The sequence below is a fragment of the Ambystoma mexicanum genome, chromosome 9 (assembly GCF_040938575.1).
Source record: "Ambystoma mexicanum isolate Mex_15411 chromosome 9, UKY_AmexF1_1, whole genome shotgun sequence".
NCBI lineage: Eukaryota > Metazoa > Chordata > Amphibia > Caudata > Ambystomatidae > Ambystoma > Ambystoma mexicanum.
The window spans coordinates 1248911336-1248932639 of NC_090931.1; the positions used below are offsets into that span (position 1 = coordinate 1248911336).

General features: G+C 41.4%; 1 protein-coding gene across 2 annotated transcripts in view; it reads left to right on the forward strand.

The window, feature by feature from the left end:
• DPP10 (dipeptidyl peptidase like 10) overlaps window positions 1-21304 on the forward strand; it is a 1813461-nt gene that overhangs the window by 1582202 nt on the left and 209955 nt on the right. For both annotated transcript variants that reach the window (XM_069616586.1, XM_069616587.1), the window contains one exon: window positions 17425-17472. In XM_069616586.1, coding sequence (XP_069472687.1) covers window positions 17425-17472 — 48 coding nt within the window. The remainder of the gene's footprint in view (window positions 1-17424; window positions 17473-21304) is intronic.

The following is a 21304-nucleotide window of genomic DNA, read 5'->3' on the forward strand; positions in this document are numbered from 1 at the left end:
GTAGGTGGTAGATGAGATGGTGGCATTTATTTGTTTTTTCAATGATAGGGTGGAATCAAGGTACACACCTAGTGTTTTGACCTCTTTGGAGACTTTTATAATGTTGCCATCAATGATGAAGGATTGGTATCTGGTGTCCAATTTGTTGAGGCGTGACTGCGAGCCTACGATGAGCAGTTCTGTCTTGTCATCAGTAAGGCAGAGGCTATATGTGGCCATCCAAGCTTGAATTTCTAGGTAAATTTCATTGAGTTTAGCAACGTCTTCATCATAGCACCCAGTGAGTGTGATGAGCACCTGGGTGTCGTCTGCGTAATTTGTGTAGCTGACACCCAGATCATCAAGACTGTCAAAGAGAAGCTTAGTGAAGATGTTGTAGAGTGTGGGGGAAATGCAAGAGCCTTGGGGAACTCCACAATGGATTGGGACAGGGTCAGCAGCAGCTGAGGGGGCGAAGACCCTAGTCGACCTATCAGACAGAAATGACTGAATCCATTTGGTGGCATTCTGGGAGAATGCGGCAGCCGAAGAGAGGTGTTGTGTGAGGATCTGGTGATCAACCAGGTTAAAGGCAGTGGATAAATCCAACAGGAGCAACATGGACAGATTTCCCTTGTCTTTGGCTTCGTCCATTTGGATTTTTAGATCCAGGAGGGCTTTTTCGGTCCCATGTCTGGGTCTAAAGCCGGATTGTCGCAGGCCTAGCAGGTTGTTGTCTTCCAAATGATGTTATTCAATTAATGAAGTGAGATTTTTCACAGCTTCAATAATGTTGATGTTGTAACGGAAATAAATGAGGCTGTCATGTGTGGGAGATTTGGTTTATTCTGTAAAGTGGTTGATGTGTCTTTTAATCTGGAAGAAGTGGGAAGCAGACACAAGAGGGGTTCATATATATGAAGTATACATTAATGTACTGTGGGATCATCAAATCCATTTAAATAATACGGGGACTGACCTGACTAAGCCATTCTCCAATAGTTAGTTCCTTGAGTTGTATGCGGATTGTCAGTATGCTCATATGACATTGGTAAGGGGTGGATGCATTAGTATGAAAATACAGTGAATGTGGATATTTTAATTGATGTTTTATTTCAGTTCTCCTTCAGGTCAAGAACTCAATAGACAGGTTTTAACTAGCTTCTCCAGGTCCGGAGGCCTTCATCTGTGTGAAGGTATTTTTGCAGAGAGTTCCAGAGTTTGGTTGAGAAGTGGAAGGGTGATATCCAATGGCATTGCCACAAGTTCTTGGCATAATTACTAGGGCATTATTGTTGGATAAGACTCCTCTAGGGCGTTCAGGTCCAGTGAGTGTTCTTGTCATGCATTCTGGGCCCCTGCTAGTAAAATCAATCCATCATGATGGATTTTACATGTAGTTCCATTGTAAGGCCCATCCTGATACTGAGGTTTCTGGCAGTTATTGCAATCAGAGGGAAAGTTCCCATTACTTCAGGTAAAGGGAAACAATTGGAATTTATAAGCTAGGATCCCAGAGATAATGAGCTGGGTTTTGCTTGGTTTTACTATTGAAATCCAGTGAGTCCATCGCAGACTCATTAGTGAGTTTGTAGTTCCTATTCATAATTGAACAATCTCACACCTGAGATGTTAATACATTCCAGGAAAAGATACATTTAAATGTTGAACAGTAGAGGTGAGAAACTGGATCCTTACAGTACGCTCCATGTCAACATACATACCAGGAAGTGACCTGAAAGGGGCCATGTGCATTGTTTCAGATATTTCAGTCAGGAATGAGTTGATACAGTGCAGAGATGTTACCTCTAATCCAATATCTGCTAGTATTTCCAATAGGATATCATGGTTGATCATTGTTCATGGTTGAAAAATATTCAGCAGTATGAGTGCACTAAGTGAGCTTCATCCACATTTTTAGCATGTCCCATAATGAGCATAGCATGGATTTGGTTCTCCTCGATGGTCTGATTGATTGTTATGCAGGTTTTTGTTGTTTTAAATGTATTCCTATAGCTCTTGGTTGCAGCATTTATTGAGGAGTTTTGCGATGAAAGGTGTGTTGGAAATTGATCAATAGCATACATGTAATTGGGTTTTGTAGTACAGGTCTGTTGAAGGCTGTTTTGTGGGAATGTGGGGTGATCCCTTGCTTGATGGTGTTATGGGGGATACTTAGGAAGGCAGATGCTAGTTGAGCTAGGTAAGCTATTGTGTTGTAAAGACAGAGTAGCCGTAGGTATTCTGGTGAGCTTGCTGGATTGTTAAATTTGACCTTGGTGCAAAGGTCCTGGCTGGGGAATGGATGAAGAGCTGTCAGAGTTAGGATATGTGTTTTCCTCGATAATGTTTCCCTTGTTGGTAATGGTGAATTTGGTCCTTTGTCTGTTAACATGCATGGTCTGGGATTAGGAGAATGTTGTTGCTAATGTGTGTCACAATACAGTCACAGGTGTCTTGAGATGCTAATGATACTGTGTTACAGGCTGAAGACAGTTTAAACGTTTGAACGATTTTGTAAATGCCCTTCTGAGCATGTTCTGCTGACCCAATTAGGCCCAGCTAGTTTTTTATTTTTAAATTAAAATTGTAATGTAAATCGCCATGCTGTCAAAGGTGTTGGTTATCCCATTATGGATGTTATAAAGTAGGTTACCCAGTTCTCATATGGTTTTTGATTGGGCATTGAAGTGTGGAGGCTTCCACAAAAATAACAAGCTGAATATCTTTGCAAGATTTGATTAAAGTAGGGGGGCTTTGATATTGCAAGAGGTTCTGCTTCAGTGACAATGCAAAAAGGGGGAGATAGGTGCTCTCCCCACGGTAGAAGGACTGTAGAGAAGATGGCGGTGACATTCATATTGAAGCACCTGCCATTCAGAGGGGATCCAGCTGAGTTGATACTTTAACCAGTTGTTTACCAGCTGAAATGGTATGTCCTTTTACCAGTTGTTTAAGGTGTACGTTTCCAATGTGTACGGATAGTGACTCTGAAGCTGCACTGTCTTCCTTTTCTAGCCTTATAATAAAGTACCCAGTACCGTGTTTGCACTCCACTGAATAGTTAGTAACCACGTCAGGCAATTTGTCTGTGAAAGACAGGCTGTATCTAGCTGATCTATATATGAAAAAGATAGTCATGTGCATGATGTTGAGTAGATTAGAAGAATTGATTTACAGTTCTTGATGTCATTAAAGGGTGACATTATGACTTTCTTACCTTTTTTTAACAAGTGCAATTCCTCTTTCTTTATAGACCATTATGTTTGCAATTTAATTTTGTAGCCTTTGAGGATGTCCTTGTGTATAAAGGTGGAGTAATCTTTTGAGCGCCAGGATTCTAAGATGAATAGTGAATGGCAATTATGTACTCAACTATGAGTTTATAGATGCCAGAGGTAAATATATGCTATAGTGCAGCTATTTATGAGGAGACATATGATACTCACATATTCCTTAAGTTTCCTTCATGGTGAAGGATAAAGCCCTGGTTAGTCTTCCTTGAGGGGAGGGCATCCATAGGTTCTAGGTTGTTGCCATCATATTGAAAAAGGCTGAATAGCCTTATCTGTGGTTAGGCTGTTCATATTGTGAACATAAAGATTAGTAGACACATTTTCTATCTGTTCTCTCTAATGCCTGATTTTACTTTTCCTCTGCCCCTTTGATTTGCCTGTAATATATTACCCACTTTGATTGTACTATTTTACTGATCTTCTGTTTGGTGCTTTTTGCCGAAAGCACTATACAAAAACAATAAAATTCCACAAAAAAAACACATGAAGCCCAAATTGACCAAAAACTCTTTGTTATTGCCTCCACATCTATGGAGAAAGCAGATACAGACCTCCCATCTTGTTAGGGAAAATACCTAATTGTTTTGATATGATATGGTATGATATGGCATTTATAACGCACCTGTACACAAGTGTTTCAGTACCCTTCCCAATCAGCATTCAAAAAGAAAACTGACTCACATTTCCCATAGCTCAAGGAAATTGAACCTGAGTGCTCCGGTCTGCACGGAGGGAGAAATGCAACACCAGTGATTGGGGAAGAGAGAAATGCAGGTTAGTGGTGAGAGAAATAAAAGGTTAGTGGTGAGAGGAACAAAGAGATAACACAGACATGGAAACCCCCTTTTTTGACTGTAATGAAGCTATACCAGATAGAACTTTCAAAACGAAAAAAGAAATCAGTAATCATCAGAGAACAATTTAGATGGGATCTCAACCACATATCCAGTCCCAGATTAAGAGGACAGAATGTAAGAAGACATACACAATGAGGAACCAGTTAATTTGGTGAGTAACAAACACATTGCATTGTTGGAATCATAGTCTTCTGTGTCACAAATTACCAGAGAGGTACTTAAGTTAAAGTGCATTGCTGTGTGGGATCTGCAGCCTCCTGCCTCACAAACAACTATATAGATGTTTCAAGTAATGTAATGTACACTGTGGAAATGATATTCTGCTGCCTCACAAGCAACTACAGAGACATGCTGATTAAGGTGAATTACTCCAAGAGATTAGTAGTTTGCTGCCTCATAACTGACTCGCTAGACTTTTTAAGTAAAGGGACTGTAACTTGTTTCTCTACTGGGTTAGCCCGATGCTATTCAACCTCTAATAATCTCATTAACAATGGGGAAATGTAGTGATTCCAACCTTCTTCAGACCAATTGGAGATCCGTGCTACACTTTAGAAATTAAGGAAATAGGTCGTAGCATCTAACCCTTGACCATATTTCTGCAGTACAGATGTGGGTGCAGTGGGGTGTACCCAAGAGGAGGCAAGAATGTACAGTTACTTGATGATTACCTTTGTTTACTGGTTAAAGCTCCTATATGTCTTTTCCATTGTGCTTGTATGACTTCCTTTAGGTTCTTTGACCCTCACCAAGAATTTTAATAAACTTGACCTTGTCTTTAGAGTGTGTCAAAGAAACATTTTTAGGTTGGTCAAGGATGGTCCACAACCTTTGCCTCTAGAGGAAAAGCATTATCTAATCTGCGTTCCTATTCCTTAGTCTGAACACTCATCTGTCCTGGAAAGATCCTGAATGTGCTTGTACAATTACTGCTAGACTGTCTTCACTTCTCTTTTATTGGTCCATGATGCCTTGGTGGTTGTGTAAAGAGAAATCTATTTTTAAAGGGATTCTTGCCAGGCTCCAACACCAATTGTTGGTCACGCTTTGGAGCATGTATCAATAACATCCACTTCTAACACCATTTGTGACGGGATGGCAAAAAACGAAAGATAAACGATTTGCTTTGTGTATTTGAATCCATTCAAGGGCCCATGATTTTGATCCAGGTAATACATACGATCCATCCACTTTCTCTGACACCTTAATTCATTTGATATCCTAATATGTCCCATCCAGTCGCCTCCAAATGCTGTAGAGTTCATACCTTGACTCTCCAAACTTCTAAAATCATGTTGCTGACATATGCATCAGAGAACCATAGTTCCCACAATGAACTTTGCTTCCAATGTTTCTGTAGATTCTTGTGATACAGCAAACTGTGGCCGCCACAATGCAATTCAATGTATAAGCAATCTGTTAGTCATGTGACATGTGAAACTTAAAATTAAATTTCATTTGAGAAGCATCACACTACGATTCCCAAAATGTAATTCACTTGTCTAATAATCCCACAATCCAATACACTTTACTTGAAATGCCATTGTAATCATGTTTGAGGCAGCAGGCTCTGGTCCCCACAATGGAATTCACTTTACTTGAAAGCTATGTGATGCTCATCAAATTCCATTGTTGGTCTTCTTTTCATTGTGAGCTCTTGGAGTTTGCTATCTGCTTCTCCACCACCTCACTCATGGTAAGGATAGGTGGACCAGTCCATCTCTATGCCATCATCTCTTTTCTTCCTTCTGAAAGATGCCTCCATTACAGCTCAGTCTCTGAAGTACTGTTAAAAGGTAATTGTCTAAGCCTCTGATATGTCCTTGTTTTAGTGGGAAGCTCTCTTTCCTCCAGCTGGCTCGTTGCCTTTCCCAAACAGGATCTCCCTTTAATGTAGGTTTCCTCCCTAAATGTTGACATGTAGAGCCCCAGTTATTTCAATTTACTGTGTGTAATGGAGGTTAATTTTCTCTGTTGACCCTCATGGGATGGGCTACCCAAAATGCATCGATAATTGCTCTCACCCGGTAGGAGGTCTGCCTTCGCTTTCTCCATAAATATGGGATCACTTTTGTGAGATGTTATAAAATAAGTCAAAACAATATGCTATGGAAAGTCCAAGCACCCCTTTGCTGTGATTAGGAAAAACTGTTTAGCAAATTATTGTTTTAGTTCTAACATCTCAGTGATTACATTATTTCAAAACAGAGTTCAACAAATTCATATAACATTTGTTTAAATACCTCATAGTCTGTATGTATTAAACATGCTACCAGGTGTCAACAATGAGATAGATGCAGGAGGCTATTGGGTCACACGATTATCTGGGAATGGGATTTTCCCAAAGCGTGACTTGGTCAGTTCACATTGGTCACGCAGCACGGTCTCCTCCTCACTTTCCTCAGAAGTTAAAAGGATGATCACTTGGAACTGCTAGGACAGGCCAGATGTGATGTTGGAGGCAATTTCGATGTCCTTCATGATGCATTTCTGTTTTTATGGCACCTTCAGTTGAATTTAGTTGCCTTCTTATTAGGACTTGAGGTTCAGCTCCTTTTTTATTCATAGGCCATGAGACGATGTATAGGCTTTATTTGATTTTGAATCTTCTTTTTACTTTTGCACTACTAGTAACTCTAGCCATTTGAGATGGACCAGAGGTTGTAAAGCAGGTATTTTTATTTGTATCATCATCCTCTGTATCACGTGGGCTCTCCAGCATTATGTGCAGACAGCTAATTCACCCACAAGTGAACCTGTGCATGCACCTGTGCAGTCTGGGTGCTAGACACATGATTATAGTGAGATTTTGAACAGTCTGGTGAATAAACAAACCCCTCTCTTAACGTATGCTTTTCTGGAACGTATTGATCCTAATGGTATGACCAACACCTTTGTTCTTGTGCTTTATATAAAAGTACTGACAGCGGCATTTTCTCTTCTGAGGCAAAGTTGCTGATTATTTACTTGTAGCTGTGCAGAGGCAAGGTGAATTCCCTATGGCTCCCCAGAGTCTGGCACATCTCTAACTGAAAGCACATGTCATCAATGTTCCCTTCTGCCTAAATATACATGAGAGATGTACAACTGTGCAGAGGCAAGGTGAATTCCCTATGGCTCCCCAGAGTCTGGCACATCTCTAACTGAAAGCACATGTCATCAATGTTCCCTTCCTGCCTAAATATACATGAGAGATGTACAACCTCATCAGTTATTAGATGCCTCGTGTTATGTTTTTAACTATGAAATAGCTGTGTGAACCAGCCGGCCCAACCATTGCAGCAATGGAACTTCTAGGTTACAACATACGTCACCAGGATTACACTACTTCCAGGGGTGGAAGGGGTAGCTTTTATAGAAAGAAATGCTTAATAGCTAATGGGTAACTCCACTAATGCCGGAAAAGACACTCTGGTAAAGTTCATTGTGTCCCCTACATTCTTGATGTCCTTAGATCAGGTTTACCCTCTCCTGGCCATGACTTATAAGGGATCAACAATAAGACTCGGACATAGTAACACATTTCAGTATGAAATAGGACCTTTATTGTCAAAATAATAAGAGGTGTTGTGGAAATTCTACTTGCCCCTATGTCTATGAGGGGATTCCCTGCCTCAAAAAAACTAATGAATGTCTGTGTCAGGATGGGTCCTCCATCCTGAGTCCAAATCCCTTAACTGGCCCTTGCACGATAAACTCAAAACAATGAGTACAAGGGGATTTTGATAAGCTATTTCTTTTTATTAACTGTGTCAAATAGCTGTATATTTCAATGGCTCTAGGCACAATGGCACAATTAAAATCACAATACAGTATATTCCTACTGATTTTAGCACAATACATCAGTAAAATTACAATGCATTCACCTCAGCCCAAACATGTGAGGAAAGGGAAGCAAGGCACCCTCCCAGTATACCCTATTATAGACTCTCCAAAATGCTAGCTACCTTTCTCCAAAAAAGGGTAAAGAAAATAATACAGTGCTCGTTCGTTACCCCCCCATGAGCAAGTTCCAAATAATCTCACAATGGAATCTAAACTCAGTCCCGCAGCCACAATCGCGAGAATATACTCATAAAATAAGGCACTGTTTGACATAGAGGCCAATTGCGCTATATAATGCTCACAGTAATGGCCATAGACAGCCACTTTCATGGCGGCTTTATACTGGAGGAAGGGCCAACTCAAAGTGGCACCCGGGATCATAGCCAGCCATTTCTTTCCAACATCGACCAAGATGTAGATGGCACTACCCTGCATGCAAAAGATTTTAGTCTGGCTAATGATATAGATGGCGGAATTCAAGGTGTCAGCCACTGCGTTGGCAAGCTGCCAGAGAAGATTCATGGAGGAAAACTGGAGTCTTGCCATGCAGGAAAAGATACCAAACTCCAAGAATATGGTCTGGATAGGGCGCTGAGTAGGGAGCCGAAGCAGCCTCTTGAGTAGCAAGGGTTCCAGTTTTGCCAAATCCACTGTGTTGCTTGGCTGGCAAAGTACAGCATCATACATCAAGACGGAGCTGATCTTTGCCAAGAATAGTTTGACCAGAATCCAGAAAGAATAACCTCCTCCTGACCAGGCCATTTTTTCGAGGACCTTATTCTGATGTTGTCTAGATGGCAACTGACACATAGGCCCCCACCAAAAAGGACACCCAGTTATTTGTACTCTTGGACTAACTCGAGTTTTTTCTCCTGGCCAAAAGGGTTAAATACCATGATCTTAGTTTTACTGATGTTAATCACCAATTCCAATGAGTCAGAGTAACACTTCAAAGCCTCCGAAGCAGCCTGGAGGCCAATAGGGATGAGGTCCAAAATAACAAGTTCATTGGAAAACCTGATCCATTGGTGGGGAAATCACCCAATTTAGGGGGAATCGAGAGAGGATTCACCAGGGCCACTACCATTTCTGTGAGATATACATTGAACAAAAGAGTGGCCAATCTACAGCCTTGTTTCAGGCCACGTCACATAGGGATCCAGGGGCTAGTGCTGCCCAGCTGGTCTAAATGGACTTCGACCCGAGTACCAGAGTGTAGATGTATAATCACAGCCAGTAAACCTGCAGGGATATTCCAAGCAGAAAGTCTGCACCAAGGTTTATTGTGATTGACAAAGTCAAACGCTGTGCTGTAGTCTATGAATGCTGTGCAAACCATGCACTTTCTAGTAAACCAGGCCTGCTGGATAACGGTGTGTAGGGCCGGATAATTGGTCATGGTACTTAGGCCCTTTCAAATCCAGTTTGGCTAGACTTAATGAGGTTACCTGACACCTCCCAAGCCTAAAGTTGGTCAAGGAGTAAACAGGCAAATATTTTAGAGGAAGCATCTAGCATTGCAAGGAGTCGGTAATTGCTTGAATTTACACGGGACCCCTTCTTCCAGACAGGCACATTGATGCTATCACACCAAAAAGATGGAATAACCTGGGCTTCACCAATCCACTGAAAGAGGCAGCCCAGTACAATAGTCCAGTAATCAGCATCATTCTTGTTGATTGTGCTACAAATGCTGTCAGTGCCAGGGACTCTGGACGACTTACTACCAAGAATGATCTTGTAGATATTATGGTTGAGGAGGTACTGCCATCGGCCCAAGGTACCACAACTGGCAGACCTACTTACCACTCCTCCGCCCAGTGTGTTTGCGATGTGCTCAACCCAAGCATACACTGATACACCAAGAAATACGCGTGCAGGTTGGTAACCATCAATTGCCCTCCCAAATTCATGCAGATTATTAGAGGAGGTCAGGTAGACCACGTTTTGTCAATGAGCACATTCAGAAGAATGTCAGTGGAACTTAATCCACGAGTGATAGGTGCTCTAGGCTTTGCTCAAATGGTGTGCACGCACAGAGGGATCCAAAGGAATTCCCAAAATAAGGCATAGTTCAAGGTGCAAGGCCTTCCTCTTATCCCCCACAGCATCACCATATGGGTGGTGAGGGAATGGCAGTAATATAGCAGGTTGTTTGGTAATTGGTATGGTCTTGTTGAAGACAGAGAATACCGAAAACCTCCATTATTTCACCAAAATCCTCAAGCACCAAATACAGACAATCCTCAGGGTGCTCTATATAGCAAACCTCACCCATCGCTCAACGAAGTGGCATAGGGTGTGACACAAATATACAGAAACCGCATCCAGTCAGTGCTTGGTCCAAGAGATGCGATTAATTGTAGAATGAATCCCAATTGCAGTGCCCGTAGGCACAACACTATGCACTGCAAAATTAATTGTCAGCACGAGAGGCAGATAGACACTCTCTAGGCAAGGATATATACCCATGTCCAAGACCAAACAAATGTCAGTTAACAAAAACCCATAGTCCAAGATACTAAAGGATTTTGGTACCAACCGGGTACACCTCGGAGGGGAATCCGACAGGAAAGCTCCATTAATTATGGAGAAACGGTAAGAGTATAACAAGGATGCCCACTCCATGCCTCATTTACAGTGGAGGGTCAATAAATTATCCTCCAAGGGAGAAATCATAGGGCCTTTCCTGAAGTCGGCTACATACTGAGGGGACAAGGCCCGTGAGTTAAAATCCCTGCAGATGATGCAACAGGTGGAAGGCAGATGCTCAAACAAGGTCACAATCTGAGATAGTACCAAAGTATGGGACAGTCTATATGTCTATATAGGGGATCATAGAGGTTGATAATGGCCACTTTTCTTCTACTTTCTCCAAGTGGAACGTTAATCACATCCATTAGAATATTTGGAGAACTTGTCTGGATTTCCATCAACCCCAAAGAGTTTTTAGCACCCTAGAGAAAGCCTCCCCTAGGGCGCCCAAGAGGACCCTGGGTGGGCAGTTTATGGATAAAATGCCATCCATCGACAACAATTGGTTCCATTACCATGTCTCCTGCAAGGCAACCACAAAGTATTAGTCAATTAGGTCCATGAGGCCTTCCTCCACAAACAAGTGTGAGTGGCCATGGGTATTCCAGCTCATGAACTTGGCTAAAGGTTCCGAATCCCCTTTAATTCTGCCAGCCTGGCTAACTAAGCCAACTGGTTCTCTTCCCCAACAAACCATCACAGTCCCTGTGCCAACTGGCAAACCAGGAACAGAAAAGGAGGGGCAGCTGGGGTCAAGGGAGATGGTGCTGATCATTTGCTCCTTTGGCTGATAACTTGTACAATATATAGAGCCAAGTAATGAGCACTCACAGCCCAACTGATTGAGGTGGTCAGACTACTCAAGGGTATAGGGCAATGTTTCCTTAGAGCAAACATAAACCACTGAAGTAGCTTTTGTAGAATGCTCACAAAGATCCACTGTTTTAATATCTTCATTGCGGATCACCCGTAGGGGGATGATACCCTGGAATGAGTGGAGCAACCGGGCTCGGATCAGATGATGGTCATCAGCCACTCGAAAGAGGCATTGAATCAATAGCTCCTTGGTATCCTGTTCTCCATGCACTTGTAGCTTTCTTTCAGAGTTCAAAACACAAAGTTATAAGGTTTTGAAAACAAAGGACTTGGAGTTCCAAGAGAGGAGGGCTCCCCCGTTGCCACTGTTTCAAATGGTTCTCCCCTTGTTTCTCTTTCTTTATACAATATTTCACTTCACAGTTTCAAGGGAGACACATTCTCCCTTTAGTTTCTCTACTTAATAGGTTTTCACAGTGTTAAGGAGAATAACACGTTCCCTTTTTTCCTTCTGTTTTTGAACATCCAACATATTATTACGGTGCAAGATTAATCAAGAGGGGGATGTGCCTTCCCTTGAGTCTCTTTAAAACGCACAATTCTCTTGAATGTTCAGTTTATCTCACTATGGCTTTTCCCTTTTCTTTTGTTTCACTTTTTACCCATGGTTTACTCTCCTGCTGATCTCTAAAAGGGGTATGGGTCTTCCCTTTTGTATTCATTCTCAGATTTACTTCTCTCCTTACTCCTGGTTTACTCTTCTGCCAGGATATCACAATTGTGTTTCTTGTGTGTGTCCCCAAACTCACATAGTGTCTGATTTGCTCTGTGGACAGGGTTTTATCTCCTTTCATGGGCGTGAGTCCCAGATTGGTTCACTATCCTGCCAGGGCTCTTCTCTTCTACACTCACACTTTCTTTCATCCAAGAAATAATGCTTTTCCAGTATTGGTTGACCAACCGCTTTTCAGCAAAGTGCTCCTTGGTATCAAGTCCTCTTTTCAAAAATTCGGTCTCTGGCACTTTCTTAACACCGGTCTACCTGTGTCAGTGTCCTTTTCCAAGCATTGGGTCACTTACCATTTCTTAACACTGCATATGTTCATATCAATCTCTCTTTCCAAGAAGTGGGTCACAAACCCTTTCTTAACGCGGTTCTTATTTTTATTAGTTCCTCCAATTACTTTAATTGGGTTTTCTCATGATATGTGACACTCAATCTCAAGAGCTCTGGTAACCCAATTGCTCTATCAGTGTCCCTCGTGTTCTTCCGTCTTCTTCCCCTTCGGTTCACTGACTGTGTGTGCATTCCATTAGCCGTTTGGCTCCTGCTTTATCTTACATTGCTTTGTGCAGCTGCAGCTGCCCATAGCAATAAAGCTGTGAGCTTCTCATGGCCCAGTCTCTCTGCACGCTGTTCTCGACAGCCTCTGTGCTGCCTTCCACCGCATGCTCACCTCTGGCATTCCAACCAGCATCAGCACAAACTGTGTATACTGCAGCCTCTCACTCATATTCTTTTTAACTGTGTCTTTTTAAACTTCCCGGAATTAGTTAACACTTTCCAAAGACTAGAATGCAGTGTTTACTTATCTCTTCTGGTCATCCTTCTTGTTCCATCCCTCTTTCTTGTCTTAGTACTAAAAGAAAGGAGGGTAGGTAATTGAGGTTGTTGATCAAGAAAACTTGGAAATTCTTTATCTACGTCACAATAAGTCATACAGGACAGTGCAAAGGCACATGGGTGTCACTAAGAATTACATCTGAAGGTTTATTTTGATTCAGTGTTTTCCAGGCTCTCTGGAGTTTTTCCTCATGCAAATATTAACAGTGACAGTCTGGTAGTTTCTGCCTTTTCTTGGCCACAAAAGAGAAGCTTTCCTCCATAGAATCAGTGACAATATTGCTATATTCATCACACTTGATATGTGTTCATCTTTTTATGGAGGCTTCTCTTCGGGATGTGTCTTCTAATGTTTTGATTGCCTTTGTTGACATCCATAAAATATGGCTGGAAAATACCACTATTCCACTTGGAAGCCCCAGTATTGCTAATGTGTAGACAATCACTTTTAACACCCTGGTGGTAGACTCCATTCATGTGCAGGTCATGCATTAGAGGTTCCATCTAGGACACCCAATGCAATGAAGATTGAGCCTCCTCAATTTATTTTCATTGGACTGACCACTGGCAGTTGCCTTTCATGTGTACTTGCCCAAGCTCAGAATAACTAATTCACCCAGCTCCTGGTCTACATTGATGAATCCTAAGACTGCTTGCTTCCAGGCCTTGTTGTTATCAACACCTCCAGAATTTAGTAATTATCAGTAATAAGTGTTAATCATAAAATGTAATTCATATCTCAATGCCTTTAGAATCAGTCAATTGCACTATAACATCACTACCACTGAAATGTTTTACTGGTGAATTAGTAACATCAAAGGCTTGCAAAAGTGGCAGAATGTCTTTGGCATCATTCATACTATTACTCCAATCACACACTCTACAGAAAGCAAGTAAACATCTATAAATATGTTTTAATGTCAGTTAAGCCTGCCATTTTGTATGCGTTTCTGAATTCTCACACCCCGATGCATATTTATATTTCTTATTTAAACCCACAAAAGAGCTATCTGGAAACCTCACTTCCGTCACTACCGTTGACAGTAATGTGGAGATAATTCCACAGGCCCCCTGTTGCACAAGTGTTTGGATTGGAGATTGTCTGTTCTCCACTTTTGCCATTAGTTTAAGTCTATTATTCCAGAAGAAATTGATACTCATCTTAATAAATTTAAATATGCCTCTCGTTAATGCCCTCTTTTAACTAAACATTTTGCTGTACCATTGGAAGTTGCTACTTTTAAGCCTCTTCTTCAAAGCTGTCTTGGTATCTGTTGATCCCAGCACACTCTTGCCCTGTCTCACTTTTACATGCAGTGGCTACATGTTCAATTTATGTGTGACCTCCGAATTCCAATATGAATTGAGTGTTCTTCTGCTCTACATCCACTGCTAGCAAGCTTCTTCCCTGAGAAGGGCATGTAACCCATTGTGTTGGTGGCCCTGCTGGCCCATCTAGAGCATTGTGGATGGTGCAGGTCATCTGTACCTCTCTGCAACCTTCAAGACTGTGGACCACAATATTCTTCACAGCCGAATGTGGAGTCTTTAATGCAGACATTGACATTTTTTTAAATCTTCTTTCTGTCGAATGATACTTATATTGTCTCTGTGTCCCCAATCTTTGCTACACCGCATAATTTGGTGTTTGGTATTACTCATGGAACGTCTTTATCACCCACCATATTTAACTTGTATGTTCACTCTTCACAGCTTAGGTGTCCTGCATTCAATTTTCATTTTTCTCTTAAGACACATTCACTCATCTTTTGATCCACCTTGATTGGAACTATAAATGACAATCATGTGTAAAGGAAATTAAAAGATTGATGATTGCAATTTCTCACCACACAAATTCCTGTCCTGATTACATGGGACCATGTGCAATATTAATCACCTCTGTGAAGAATGTAAGGGTTTAATTTTGAAAATGTATCGGCCATCTCCCTCAATATATTTCCGTGGTTGCCTCCTAATTCCTCCAGTGTCAATTGTTACTTTAAATGTTCCCTTTTCTCTTCACACCATCCACATCATCTGTAATCTCAGCAAGCCTCTGCACTGATTCAGACTTCATTGGGTCATAATTTATACACAACCTTTTCACTACACAAAGTCCTTAAACAAAGCACTGGCAACTTTTGGTACTCCCGAATATAACAGTTCATCTTATTTTTCACTTATGCTGATCACCTTACATCTCTTCTTATGTGGCCAGGCTTCACATTGGCTCATTATGAAACAGCATATTTTATTTAAGGTCATAGTTATGGCATAATGATATTATAATGATGTCTAGTTCATTCCAGAGCCTCCATTTTGGGATCTTGCTTCAAGACGTATTCACTGGCATGCTCTCTGCAATCCTCTCACCTCACTGTAATCATGGTTCTTACTCTGGGCCACAGGGGAGAGCAAATATACTGAGTGTGAGCTCCCCCTCTTCTGGCATACTTTGTCATGTCTAAATTAGGCAGAGAACTTATTTGGGAATATTTCACTTCTATTTTTGCTGGATAGAGATTTTCTATTCTCCTCTCTCGGGCTGAATGCCAGAAAGCTGTTTGTGGCATCAGTTGCACTCTAGAAGTTGAACAACATAAAATAGAATAACAGCATCTGCAGGGAAATTGTGTGGGCCATCTGCATGTGAGAGTTGTGAATGTGGGCCTAATGGTATGCCACACTTTTTATGATCTACCATTTGGCTGAATTACATTTTGATGCAGATTTGCCCTTTTTGTTCAGAAAAATAGATTGATGATGTGTTTTGGTTATGTATATAGACATTGGGGTGGAGAGGGTTGCATCGGTTCACCCCTTCAGTTTGCAGTTTAAAAGAAGAATGTGACGAAATGTCATTTGGCTGTACAAAATACAGGAAACCCAATTCAGCTAAAAGGAAATGGGTTTATGAACAACTCCAAAGGTTACCAATCTCTACTTCCAGTGAGATGGCCCATTTTAGATGTGTTTCTTACTCTCATATGAGATGTCATTGGCCCTTCTCCCATTCTCAGTACAGATATGGAGTGAAACAATTGGCCAGGTAATTAGATCAATTGTATTGAACATCCTAAAATTTGAATGACCTTTGGTACTGCAATTACTTAAATCTGTGAAAGTCCAATTGGCAATATTGATAGATTTACTGCAGTCTTCATTACAAGTACTGCTACATCCCTTGATATAGAGATAGTTAACAGTCAAGGTGTCAAAGGGCTTGGAGTAGTTTATCTGTTTGCCAGCCAGCCAGACAGCTCACTCTTTTGGGGATTGGCTGGCTAAGTTGAGGTTTCAAAGTCTATGCTAATTGTTTAAGTATACCTCTGGAGAAACAATCAATCATATATTTTCCTTTGATCCATTTCAAAGAAACACAGAGTCCTATGTATTGGACAGCTTTTGTTGGAGAATGCAATACAGTTAAGAACCTGTGGCCTTGTCTTTATCCTATAGCTTTCTTAGAAGCATGACCTTCATGATATAACAGAATATTATTGAAGGGTATGATGAGGCAAATAGACTGGTGACATAACATTTAGGATAATAGATTTTTTTAAATGAAATATAGACAAAGCGTATTAAATATGTGCATTCAATTTATGGAATCTTTTATATTCATGAAATTGCATTAAATGTTTTATGTGACCATTACATTGTGTACATGAGTTTATGCTTCCTAAATCGTTTGTGGATAGTAATAAATTGAAATACAATATTAATTTGGCGGGGGGGCTTTGTTCGATCCACACAGCTTTGCCAAATTACTTATGAGATGATCAAATCAGCACTCAGTCAACCAAGTGACTCGAACAGTGGGCGAAAACACACTGTGTACTGCCTGCTGTTTCCAGCCACCCAAGACCCTTCCTTGCATGGCACCATCTTGACTTGATTGTGGGGAGGCAACAGGGAGCCTACCCCTTTTGCCTCCCCACATCCCCCTCATCAGCCCCCAAAACATACCCTTTCCCCACCCCCTCTCCTCCCTTCCCACTTACTTGCCGTAGAGGAGTTTTGTACTCAGCTCTGGTCCCGGCACTCCTCCCACCCACAGCTACCATCAAATTGGAAAAGAAACAAAGTCTCTTTTCCTATGGTGTCGGCCATCTTGTTTTTATTTATTTTTACAGTAGATTGGACATGCACAATGTGCATGCAGCCCATCTCCTTTTATAAAAAATACAAATAAAACCTTATGCACCCCGAATGAACCCTGACGTGTGAATGGCTATCACTCCCTTGTCGGTGGCGGACAAGGTCAGTAACGGGCCACAGCCATCACTGAGGCTCAGGCTGTCGGGCCGTTACCAGCCATGTACACCCTAGGATGCAGGGGTGATTGTCATAGTATACGTGTCCTGGTTTCAGTTGTCATTTAGTACAGACCATTTAGATTACAAATCTGATTCAATAGAACGGCTCAAATTACTATTTCGTTGACATTTTACATGATAAAGCTAATCTGAACAATTTGGTTTTTCATTAGGGCCTGGTGTTCCAGTTGTCAGTGTGAATAGCATAACCAGTCCAGGAAGTAAGTATGCACACCTTCATGCAAGTATTGTTATTTATTAGCAGATTTGTATGAATAAATATGCAAAACGATCAATATTGGGGCAACGTCACAGCATACAACTCTTCTACTTTTACTTCTCTTCCACCAACAGTATGGGTATCCTAAAGAAGAGTAAACTGTAATAAAGTATTTATTTTTCTTCTGTAAGGTAAAACAAATCAGATACAAATCTTTCCAATATATTCGAATGACCATATACATCAAAAAAGCAAATGTGGATTAGGTCGACATCCTCAACTACTTCCCAATCACCAATCTTCCCTTCAACCTCACAATACAGAGGAGTACTTAAAGGTGGGCTTAATATGGCGTTAGTAATCAACGGGCTGTAACGTGGGTAATGACCCGGCAGCCCGAGTTAAAGGCCCAAGTGAAGCAAGGGTGTTTAACAAGGGCAATGCAAAGTTACCCCAAGTTTAGCCTGTGGAACGGATTACTAGTGCCATTAGCACCCCAGTATAGCCCGTGGAACGGATTACTATGCCATTAGCATCCCTAATCCACATTTGCTCTTTTAAGAAGCAGGAATGATGAGCCTCTTTGAGAGCTATGATAAAGACCTCTTGTGAGAAAAAGTAATTAAATATTTGGAGGAGTGGTAGCTTTGCTTGACAAGCTCAATGGTCGAGATGGATTTAGCCCAGTGGGGGCAGGGTTACAAGCAACATCCTTATCATTATGTACCATAATGTTTGAGATGTCATTAGTACAAATGTGTATATCCTTACATTTTTCAACTGAGTATCAAATCCAGTGTTGGGTTACAGGCTGGTTCTGTGGCCTGAAAGAGCGATCGACCTTAATCCGATAAGCATGGGTGCTGATAGCAGGGTCATTTCTATGAATGAGCACTATGTCTTGCGGCATCCCGTTCTTTCATAGAAAATACTGTTCCAACATGGCTACCACGAAGATGGAAGATGGGGCTCACTAATATTTCTGTGGAGGGTGGCAAAGGGAGGCCGAGAGAAGATGCGGCAGGAGTGGCCACCGCAACAATCCGGTAAGTAGGGCTGGGGAGGGGTGTTAGGGACATACAAATAAAAAGGACTGGTGGGGAGAACATGGCGGTTCAGGGCAGGGGAAGCAGCCTGTCGGCCTGTCGGCTGCATGGAACGTGGCCTTAGATTAGTGGTTTTAGCCTGCGATCCATGGAACCTAACTGGCTGTGCCACCCACCCCAGGTGGTAATAGAAGATATTTTATGGCTGAAACACCTTCTTGCACTCATTCGGATGACAAGCACATGACTAAAGTACAAATCCTTAGCCAGTTATCACTATCTATCATACATTCTGAAACACCTGTGCTGAAACTTGCCCCAAGTGCTAAATCACTGAGATTGACTAAAGTCCTGTTCAAGCATCACATTGACAAAAAAGATGCCGATAAACTTCTATCAACTAACTACTGCAAAATTAAGACCTTGTTTTTATTCATTAACAGCAGCGCTGTTTTCCAATACCTAGTATTTGTTCAATTGGTGGCACGAAATACACCCTCTAAGGGGCCCTCATGTTTCCCAAATTAGTTAGGAATGCTTCAGTTAGACTTATCATGGGCATCACAAATATGTTATCACATTTCCCCCACTCTTCAGGACCTACACCTGCTGCCAGCCTCAGACTGGCTCATCTCCACAATAGCCTGTATTGCATTTTAAGGTTACATGATCTCAACTGGAACATTTCTTAGCTGAAAAGCTAGCCATCTCCTCTGTTCATCAGAATTCCAGGACCCAAACTATACATACCAGATGGAAAATTATAAGAAGATGGCATTCATAAACCTTCCCTAGGCATCCACATGGAACCAACATCCTTAGAGTTCTAAATACCTCACTGTTTAAATAGTTGCGCATCTACCATTTCAAACAATAGACACCCATATCTCCTCTCTCATAGAGGAATCCTTATCTACAGTATACCACAGTATAAATTTGATCTTGACATGTGCAGACTAACGTTGCTGGCTTGCTACTGTAGGATCACACTTTAGTGATCATTGTTCCAACTGAAAAGAGCCACCATCTGCATAAAACTTCGAATTGTTTAGAAAGATTAACTTACTGTACGAATTTCCCAAAGATATGACATCAGATATTACAAATCTAGAAATGAGTCTGCATTCTTCCATGTATTCCATGTTCAAAATGTATTCCTCTTCAAAAGACGTAATAGAGGACTGGGACATGAAAAGGGAAATGGGGCACATTCATAGTCTTGGTCACACAGTATCTGAGGCACAATTTGCACATCATAGACTTGTTTGCAGGGCCCATCATATTGCGAATCCATATTTACAAACATGAAAGTCTTGCGTGGGAAGTGCAGGCGGAATGCACACATGCAAAGTAGTCTGCGGGTACATGACAATTTTAATTTGCCAATGGTACTCTCAGGGCTGGAGGGATGGGGGCCTTCGAACATCACTAGCCCCAAGCCTCCCACCCATGAGGGTGGTACCTTTTAGATAGGCTTTAATGGAGACATCCATTGAAATATTGATTTGTTTCATGGGTAAATCGAATAAGAAGCAGTGAACTAAATACGTGCATCAACACTAGTACAGCTCATACCCATTACTCCACTGCACTGTAAGAACTTACATAGTCAAACAAATGTACCACTATCTTCTTTGTGCCTTTTCCTGGACATAGTCTGATCAGTGTCAAGGGAAGAACAAGACAGTGCTGCATCAAGGAAGCATGTATGTATGGCATATACCTGCAAACTCATCACAGCCTGCAGACCATACCTGACCACCCCTAACAGTGTCAGACTAGCCAGAACCCTCATCATGTCTAAAATTAACTATTGCAGTGGCCAATTTCCTAGGAACTATTCAAGGGAACCTGAACAAACTTCAAATCACCCAAAACAACGCTATTAGAGCAGCATTAAACATCCCACATAACCACCACATCTCCGAATCTAGAACTAACTTACGTTGGTTACCTGTCAAGCAGAGAATCTCCTTGAAAACTCTTGCCCTTACACACAAAAGCCTGGCTAACAAAGCCCCCCTTACCTTAATAGTCAGATCTCACTCCATTCTTCAGCCCGACCTCAAAGAACTGCCCATACCCACTGTCTCTCGATCCCAAGATTCAAACTCCAAAAAGCTCCAAGATTCAAACTCCAAAAAGCTGGGGGCACGAGTTTCCCTGTCCTTGCCTCCAGGCTTTGGGACACCTTCCCTGTCACCATTAGATCTGAAGTCTCCTTTAACTCCTTCAAGTATAAAACGAAATCCTGGCTTTTCAACCAGAACTGAGACACTCTTATATACGCTTCCACATACCTTTGCTAGATCCACATGCTCTACTCTATGCCTCCAATGACCAACATCGGGCAACCCACGTACTCAGATAAATCTGTATTTCTTTCATGTATTCATGCTTATAATGTATGTATTGTATATCATATTTTTTGTATTGTATTCATGTATATAATGTATGTATTTTATATAAATCGGTATGTAACCCTTGCACAAGTAACATGTATATAATGTATGTATATATAACTCTGTATGTAACACCTGCATAAGTAGCGCCCAGATGCCTCCAGGTCGGATGATGCGCTTTATAAATAAACAAAATAGAAAATACAAATACAAATACATGCACACATGTGCTGATTGTTTGGGAACCTTCTTGCGGTTAGGAAATGTGTTTTGTTGAAGGATTTTTTAGCTGCTATACTGATAATTGTGTTCTATGTCAATATGTGCAACGATTTTTGTAAAACAGATGAAAGAACTATTAATGAATACTCACTCATGAGCTTCT